The sequence below is a fragment of the Nyctibius grandis genome, chromosome 1 (assembly GCF_013368605.1).
Source record: "Nyctibius grandis isolate bNycGra1 chromosome 1, bNycGra1.pri, whole genome shotgun sequence".
In the NCBI taxonomy this organism is placed as follows: domain Eukaryota; kingdom Metazoa; phylum Chordata; class Aves; order Nyctibiiformes; family Nyctibiidae; genus Nyctibius; species Nyctibius grandis.
The window spans coordinates 92,489,580-92,499,273 of NC_090658.1; the positions used below are offsets into that span (position 1 = coordinate 92,489,580).

General features: G+C 40.1%; 1 protein-coding gene across 1 annotated transcript in view; it reads left to right on the plus strand.

Annotated features, from left to right (window-relative positions):
- The window catches only part of ME1 (malic enzyme 1), a 201,805-nt gene extending 192,111 nt beyond the window's left edge, over positions 1 to 9,694 (plus strand). The window contains exons 13-14 of the mRNA XM_068407936.1: positions 6,745 to 6,843; positions 9,334 to 9,694. Coding sequence (XP_068264037.1) covers positions 6,745 to 6,843; positions 9,334 to 9,492 — 258 coding nt within the window. The 3' untranslated portion in view covers positions 9,493 to 9,694. The remainder of the gene's footprint in view (positions 1 to 6,744; positions 6,844 to 9,333) is intronic.

Genomic DNA, 9,694 nt, shown 5'->3' on the forward strand with positions numbered 1-9,694 from the left:
GTTTTGCTTGCAAAAATTGTTTGAATTTCTTTCAGCTTTTTGCTGTTTTTGAGTAGAGCTCTTCACATCGTTTTTTGTGGACTTCCCTTGTCAACAGCTGGTGGAAGTGCTCCATTGCCTTGTGGTTCCTTGCACCACAGTTTGACACAATTGCCATGTTATTCTTCCCATTTTCTTTCCTATCCCTTTCTGCATTGGTTCTTTTCTTTCTTCAGGCAATTTTATATGATCTTTGTTTTGACATTATCCAACATGTGATCTCTCCTCTTTTATCTCCACTCAGTGGGCAAGAGATGAAGAGAGAGTAAACACTTTTGGTTCTGGGAGTCATTCACCACCTACTTCCAGTGATTGTTACAAATCTGACATCCACTATCTTACATTATGATACCATAAGTGCACAGGATTGTATCTACAACACATATGGGAGAAGAATCTGGCCTTTATTATTTTAGAATCCTGTATTCAAACAAAATAAATTACCAGCAGTGGATGAAATCAAATGCTCAACACAATTTTTTTTTTTTACAAAAAATCCCCCAAAACAGTAAGTCGATCTTCCTATAGCTGTTTCTCACTTAAGAAAATTGTAACTTTCTGTTTTTCTGGGTCCAGCATCTTTGCTCCTCATCTACTACAGCATCATTGCATCCCTGCCACTCCTGCCTCTTACCCTTTCCTTCTCCTTCTGTTCCTGCTTTGTCCTGGAGTTCCTGTCTTCTCCATTGCCTCTGTTGGTTCTGATCTTGGCTGGCACCAAGATCAACATAATGACCCTCACAGGACACAGCTTCCTTCTATCCAGAGTGACAGGGGTTATCCCTGCTCAAGCTCCTGGCTACTCAGCTCCCCAGAATATGTTCCCAAGCTCATCCTGCTCAGAGAGAGCCCAGGTTCAGTGATTAGAAAGCCCTAAGCAGTGCACGATGGTCTGACCATGTCCATGCAAAGTAATTAAAAGCCTGATGCTTTTTGGTTTTGTTTAAAGGGTATGGAAATAAGGAAGAAGGCTAGCCTCAGTTTACCAAATTAACTCTAACTGACATAGATTCACTTCAGTTGTAATTTCTACCCAGTCCAGTTCGTACCAATTACAATCCCTAGAACTTCATGAAAGTGCAGCGTCCTAATCTTCAAAGAAGCTGTGTAAGCACGCTTGGGAATACATGGGTAGTGTAGGTAGCACACAGAGGAAGCCTCAAAGCAATGAAATTAGCAACTATTATGGAACAATCAAGAAAAAAAAGAGAAAAAAAAAAAGCTGTACTAATTAGCAGAAGTGAGAATACCTGACTCAACTCTTGCAGCTTCTCTAAAGGATATTGCATTCCAGATTCTTGCTCCTTGTGTCCTCTTCATGGTTTAAAGGGAAGAAAATGGTCCTTTACTATCACTCAGAGGCAACTGATAGGCAACGTGATCCTATGGCAGTATGTCATATGAAGCTTTCTTAAAGGGCGGGCACTTGCATGCTGCCCTTGCTGGATTTTGGAAGGTTTTTTTTAAGGTGCATACTATGGCATCTTTAAAAATGTTTGCCAGCAGCTTGCCCTCTATAAGACAGACATTCACAATTTCCATTTTTAAAATTAGTAAAAAGCCCAGACTGTCTCCACTGGCTTTAACCATCTTAGGAGGGCAATGATCCATCTCGTAAGTCTTTGGATAATTATAGCCTGCCTTTAAATCCTCCCCTGTAATTTCAGTTGGATATGGTGATCCTCGCTTGCTGGTCTAAACTGCTGTGTTAAACTGTTGTCTTACTTTGTTCTAGAAGTTGCTTCATTTTGGTTTGGGTGAAATGGTTCCTATATATAGAGTGCTGATGGATGAAAGGTGGCACATATGTGGATTGGACAGTGGCAGTCTACTAAGTCAGAAAAAAATCTGTTCTGAACAAAGAAATTTAACTGAACAAAGAAACGTAACAGTCGGGGAAGTAAAATTGTATCAGAAATTGCGAGGAAGCTTTTAAATTCTCTCTTGAAGTAGAGGTTCTCTCCTGACTCTTCTTTTTTGGTAAAGGTTTTGCTACGTAATTGCCTTCCTCTAGTAAAATCCCTAGAAAAGTTTGACATGTAAAATTTTTTTTCTTGCATAGAAAGTCTCTATTGGCAACAAGATCAATGGATAGGGCTCGCCATACGGCTGGAGTTGAGAGCGTTCACATCTGATCTTCTTACTGGTGTGAGAGGCAGTGTGTGACGGGGGCTTGGGTGAGCTACGGCTGGTTACTGAGCAAGGCAACAACTGATGGATCTCAGAGGTGTCAGGGGTGTGAAGGCTGGGAGGGCTGCGAAGGCCCTTAGCTGAAATTACAGTACAAAGCAAAAGCAAAAGTGCTTTTTGTTTCTTTGTTTCTTGCCTTTTTTAATGAAAAGATGAAATCAAAATAGTTTCACATGCATTTTAGAATAGCGGTTAGTATTCTCCATTTGAAATGGAAGCGTCCAAGATGCTGCAAAATTTAAAGCACCAAAACCGTGCGTTTTAGATAGAGGGACCTTCTCAGACTGTAGTGGTAGCTCACCTGAAACAGGAAAGTATGAAAAATAAGCAGCTCAGGCTGCGTGCCTGCACCTCCTGTCTTCTTGCTTTGCCACCTCTCCAATTAAATCTGATAAAAGTTACAAATAGCTTATTGTAACTACAACAAATTCTACTTTCAGTGTTCTTTTCTTCCTGCCAAGTAAAATAGAATGTAACTTTGATTTTGGATGATAAATCTAAGGTACTGCAAGCTGTAATACCTCTTAATTGCAGGCAATTGCTCTGTGATGACAAGGGACATTACCTATTCTTCTAAGTCCCAGTGAACACAACAAAAGGGACAGAGAATTACAAACTAATGAAATATTCTTGGCATGTGTGACCTACAGTTAAGTTACTCCAGAAATAATCCCGTTAAATCCTTTTGCTATAGAGAATACGTCCTCCAAAAACTAAGATGCCCCCACTTGCTTTATGCCATTTGTCCTGTCGTGGCTGCCTGTCATTTAGGTGCTGCAATAAGGCTTAGCTAATTTCTCTATTAAAAACTTGAATTAATTAAAATTTAAAATACAAAAATAGCCATACTGGGTTGGACCTAAGATCCAAACAGCCCAGTATCTTTCTGTGAAGGTAATCGGTAGCAGAAGCTGAGGAAAAGAGGATAAATAAGGGGAAAATACAGAATGATCCTTCTGCTGAAATGGCTTCTCAGCTTCTGGCAGCCTGTACTGTCTGGCCTTCCTGCACTGCAAGTTTTATCCCTGCGTGGATTTCTCTTTCCTAGATGAGCCTAGTGGCTTTTTAAATATGTTTATACATTTGAACATCTTTTGGCAATTAGTGTCACAATTTAATTATGAAAAAGAAACTCTCCTCTTACGATTTCCTGCTGTCTGATGATTTAGGTTCCCTATAGTGCCATGAGAAATGTTCACTTTCAGCTGCCTTTTGTATTTTCTTTCAGTCTTCTCTTTCTTTCTCACAAGTCTATTTTATTATTTTTTGTCTCCTTATATAAAAAATAACCTTTTGATCATCCTTGTTATTCTTTATACCCCTCATGATTATACCCCATTCTTGTTTGAAGTGGGTAGAGCAAAAATGTGCACCGTTCAAAGCGGTGTTACACTGAGGATTTATACGTTGGCGTCATTACATTTTCTGTGTCGCCTCTTGTTTTCTTAATAATTCCAAGTGTTGATTCATAATTTTTTCCCCTGCTACTGAACCGATGTTCTCAAGGAGAGTTTTTCAGAGACCACATGAAATGCCTGTTTCTGTGTTTTTGCGTAGTTTTTAATGCTGTTACAGGATTATATCAGAAGGAATAGCATGGCATCTATATGGCCAAATGTACAGTTAAGCTTGCTACTTCTCCCACTTTGAGCACTCCCCAAATGTTTTGTGGCTTGCTTTGTATCAACCCCATCACAAAACAGAGTACTTTACTCCTGAACCTTTTTTCAGTGATGCATTACACTAACAGCAACTTGCTGTTGATTTCTTCAGATTTGATCTTTCCTGCAGAGCGCCATTGAACTGTTCACAGCAAAACTCTCGTGATGTAAACTCCTCTTTACACATTCAAATGCACATCTTGTTTTATCAAAGGGCTGCATAACATTTTTAAATAACCTAGTTGCTATTATGGAAAGCAAAAACTAGATCTTACGTTGTCCTAGCTCCCCCTAGTGAGTTTTTCTCTCGGCTAGATTTCTTAATATCAGATTAAAATGTAAACAAATAATTTTCCTTTACTCGTTATACTCAACAAGAGTATAATCTCTTGTTGCTCTTGTTAGCATTTGTACTCCAAGTGGAAAAACTTACTACACCTACCAGCATGCTGGGTAGATTGCAGAAGAGAACATTGTTTCTCTTTGAACTTGGAGTTACTATTGTGTTTGCTCTTTAATACAAACTTTTTACCTACTTCTGCTGGAAAGGATGGATCAATGATAGCCAGGCATCTCTTCTGACTGAGTTCTAGTTGTTTGCAAGCAACGTACATAAGGTCCTGTTTCCCACATACAACAGGAACTGTAGGAAGCAAGTTTTGCTCTGTTTCAAGTAACTTCCTAGTATGTTCCTCGAATGCACTTCTTGCTTTCTCTTTGGGCCATGTTATCAGTTTAATTTCACAGTGTTTCCTGGACTTCCCTGGTGTTTCCATGAACCTCTTGATGGGTCATACACGGCTCCACCAGACGCTATCCAGAGCAGAGTTTTCCTTCCATCCACAGAGTGACCCTGCAGGTTACATCATGCAGTATTATCCCCGCACTCCTGGACCAGTCAGTGATTTGGTTTTAACCTTTTGTTATCTAAGCTGTAATTGCGCAAGAATGTATCATTTCTCCTGATGGGAACACTAAGGGTGCCTCTACCTTACTCTTCTATTTTGCATCAGAATGGTCGTCTTGAGCACATCTCCCGGGTGTCCCTACCATACTTCACCTCTGTCCACAGTACAGCATGGTCTTGGGAGGAGAGGGGGACAGGTTTCCTTTTGGATGAAACTAAACAATGGAAGGATACACTCCAGGAGCAAGCTTTATGTACTAAATATCAGTGGAAACTGCTTATAAACTGTAACAGATTTAAGAAGTATGAGCTTGCACTGTATAAAGAACCTCCTTTTCTTGTGACGTTTACATGTTCCCAGCTGTTCAAAGGGCAAGTGACATCCGCCCTCCCCCACCCCCGCCCCCAAGTAATTTCCTTTCTGTCCCAAATCAAGATAGAGAAATTTGAAATTTGGATTCTGCTGATGCAGACCTCTCTTAATTTTTTTAATAATTTGTTTTGAGAATTGTAGTAGAGAATGTTAGTGGAGGTAGCTATTAAAAACTGCATAAAGTCAGGCCATTTTTAATATGTGAATTTTGTGCTTGGTTTGCTTGGAAGATAGTTAGATTTGGTTCTATCTAGCAGCTCCCTAGACAGTGCAAATGTGGGCAGTTAAAGAAATGAAACCTTCAAGTCCATAGAAGAGATTATGAAGTAGAAGACAGGGTAGTGAACTGGCATCAGCTGATTCTCAGGCTCAGCAAATCCCAATCTAGATCACCCTGAAATGCTGTTTTCTATTTCAGATCCCCAAATGACAAACACATTTTAGCTAATGATAGCAGGAACATCCTTAGACCCACAGGCAACCCCAGGACCCTTTGCTTCCTAAAAGGTATCTGTTGTAGTAACAGAGGAAGTGGATGAAGGAAGCCTATAAGCAGACAGTGCAAGCAGTGTCTCTCTTCACTCTGTGGAGAATGACCTCACACCTCATGGTAATAGAAGGTTTTTCATATGGGCAATGAGGAAACAGTAAAAACCAACTGCTCCAGCTTGCCATGCTTTCCTGATCTGTTCGTTGCTGGAGATGACTGCAAAATATTTCCAGTCTTGCTAGGAAGACCAAGCAAGCACATTCAGGACACAGAGGAGACGCTCCTCTCAGATGTGCATGAGAACTTCTGTATTGTTCCTTGTTTCCCCTGGTCAGGCTGGTGAAAAATCAAGCAAAGAGCAAAATAATTTCTTTAGTTATTTGGTATGGTTGAGATGATAGATCCAATACAGCCTTCAGGTGGAGTGGACAGACTTTTTCTAGCAGCACTTTTTTTTCTGTCCCAGCAAGCCAGAATTTAACATTAGACCTTCTATTTCTAAATGCGACTGCAGTGACTGGCAGGGCTTTAAAGGACCCTGGATAATCTTACTTTTATTTTACTTCGTTCTGTGGTTGACCATACTTACTTTTATGATCTCATACAGGCTAGATGTGTGAGCTGGACACACAACAAGCCTGCCCAGCCACTAGTAATTTTATTCAAAGCATTTTACACTTAAGGGTTTCAGCTCTGTTCTCTGCGCAGGACAACTTGAAAACTGTCAGAAGAATAACAGGTGCTTCTTTAATTTTAGAAGTCTTTGACCCAAGTACAACTGATGGCTGGAATTTATATCTCACAGTGAACTATTTGCTAGTTTATGTGTGTCACGGACTTATTCAAGACTTGAATAAGTCTTACTATCTGAGTGAGAAAAAGGGTTAACTCCCTAAATTTCTAGCTCTTGTGTAGCTACTTCTAATGATAAGGTTGGTTGTAAAAAACACTGCCTAGGTGGATTAATCAGTATTTGCGTGATTTGCCAAAGTGGAACCATTTCTTTGCTTAAGACTAGATCACTGTCTAATAAAGCTACAACTGTGCCTGCATTTCAAGTTGAACATGTCTACTTTACTTCTAGGTAATAGCTCAGCAAGTTTCAGAGGAGCACTTACAGGAAGGTCGTCTGTACCCTCCATTAGTCACTATTCAGCAGGTGTCACTGAAAATTGCTGTGCGGGTAAGTCATTTCAGCCTTTTGTGGCTTCTTTTCTTCCCATGCTCTCTACATAATTGAGCATTTGATCATCTAACACACCTTCACACAGGTTGAGGTTGCTTTACATCAATCAATCTCGGACAGGTAGCAGTTTCAAAATTTAATTAATAAATGTAAATGTAATCAAAATACAAGAAGGAAAGATATGCAACTATAGCAAGTGTTTATGTCTGTAGAACCCACACTGTACTGTCCACCGGTTAGAAGCAGGTCCCCAGGCTTACAGCCATGTGAGCTGCACAGATGAAGGCTTTTGGCCCTTCATGATTATCAGTTGCCTGTCAAGAGAGTAAATGTCACCCTATTCCCAGGCACTTTTGTTCCCATCCTTACTCTAGCCTGTCACAATAACTAACTGCAGGGGAACAAAAAGTTCATAGCTCAGGTTTGGGTCAGGGGTTGTTCGGTTGGTTGGTTTTCACTGGCAAATACAGAGCTGATGCAGATGGATTTTCAGTCACTAACTTAAACCCACAGATTCCCAAGAAATTTGGCTGCCCTGGAGAGAAGAGGAAGCTTTCAAATAATGTATTTATCCCAGTTCCTCCCTCGTTCTGTTTTTTAGGTAGGGGTTTCGTCATTTTAGAAGGTTATTTTGCTGGTTTTCTGTGACCTTTTTTTTTCTCCAATTATTGTTTTGTGGCTTGGTCACCTTACTGTGAATAATTCCATTTATTGCATCTTTTGAAAGAATAGCAAGGAGCCCTCATGCATGAAACAGTTCCCCTAGCTTCACTCATCCTGTATATTTTAAAAAAAAAATCCTCACAGTTCATGTCTTCTTAGGCAAGTAATAACTCTGTTCTGTAGATGTCAAAATGTTACCTCGATTCCTCAGGCAAAATCAAACTGCCTGCATGTTTGGCAGAAACACAGTGATAGAAATTCCTCCTCTACTTGTGTGTGTTACATAAAATACAAAAAAAAAAAGGCAAATGTTACCAAACAATTCTTTCTGCCTGATCTCTGTTGAAACTTTATTCCTGCAAATACCTGTTCTGGCTTATCCATCCTAAGAGGTTTAGCGATGGCCTCTGCCTTTTCCAGGGGAGGAATACTCTCAAAATTTCTTGGAATACTAAATGTGGGGTATAAATTCAGACCTCATTCAACCATAATAATAACGTGCAGAGACCTGAGGATGAACTCTTACATAAACACCCGAAGTGCTTCTCACTCAAATCAGGTTGGGCTTCAACTTAATCCTAGAAAGGACATCTATATACGGTAACTTGGGGTCTCAGCTTCTCACTAAGCTAAAACATTTGTGTTTTAAAGAGAGAGCTAAGGACAGCAGGAAGGAGACCTTCTTCCTTTCATTCAAAGTAGGAGCGTTTGTCTGTTTGCAAAATAACAGTTTGAAGCAGATCTTTCTAAAGAGTGCTGCTGCATAAAACCAGTCTGCCAAACTTCTTTTGTTTCATAGATGAATGTCCAGTCTAAAGATACACATTTCTCACATAGGTATTCTTCAAACGTGAGAGGCTACTTTGATGTGTTGAGTGGGCACAAGCCCCTTCTGAACTTCGTTTTTGTTGCAGCTGTACTTGTGATGCCTCTTCTCCCAGGCAACTAGCGATAGGACAAGAGGACATAGCCTCAGGCTTCGCCAGGGGAGGTTCAGGTTGGACATTAGGAAGCATTTCTTCTCAGAAAGGGTCATTAGACATTGGAACGGGCTGCCCAGGGAGGTGGTGGAGTCACTATCTCTGGATGTGTTTAAGAAAAGACTGGACATGGCACTTTTAGTCCCATGGTCTAGTTGACATGGTGGTGTCAGGGCAATGGTTGGACTCGATGATCCCAGAGGTCTCTTCCAACCTGGTTGATTCTGTGATTCTGTGATTCACTTTGGTATGGTCTGGGTGAGGAAAAAGCAAGCAAATATTCATACTTCCCCCAATCATCTCTAGAAATAAGCCTGTGCACTGTGTAGGACTAATTTTTTTCTCGTGAGTTTACCTTTAAGAAATATATTATCGAACTATGGCAAATAATAAACTTCTCTAATATGCAGGGAGCATGGAGGCTTTGATGAAACCACACTTTTCTTACAGTGCTTTGGAGAAGATGGCAAACCAGGGTATCCTGCTAATGGAAAAGCAGAAATTAGAGCTCAGTGCTTGGGGTTTGTGGAATATTTTATCCACCGATGCACAATAAAAGCTAAGATATTACTGGGCGAGGAGGAGCACTGTATTTGTAACAGCAAAGACACGTAATCCTGTTCAAAAGTAGCATGAGACAGACTCACTTAAATGCAAACCTCATCCTGTTCCTAGTCTTACTTGCTGTATACTAGCCCGGATCCCATGTGAATATAGGTGACTGTCAGCCACCTGGGAAGATGAAGTCTTATCTTGATTTTGAATTAACGCCTACTTTTAAATCCTGTTAAATGTACTCAAATAGTTTATCAGCACTAATTAGGATTTTAATGCATCTTTCCAGATTGCAGAAGAAGCCTACAGGAATAACAATGCCTCCACCTATCCTCAGCCCAAGGACCTAGAAGCTTTCATCCGCTCTCAGGTTTACCATACCGATTATAACAGCTTTGTGGCTGACTCCTATAGCTGGCCTGAAGAAGCCATGAAAGTGAAACTGTAAATATTTAATGAAGAATGAACAAACTAGCGGCAGTTAAAAAGCATTAAAATATTCCGAACATTTCTGCCCAAGAATCCTACGAAGAGCTAATTTTTTAAGATGCAGAAAACTTTTTTCTAAATGGTAATATTTGGTTAGAAACTCAGATCAAGAAATCATATTAATTATACGTAAGAAAATAAAAATCAATCTGAGAAATACA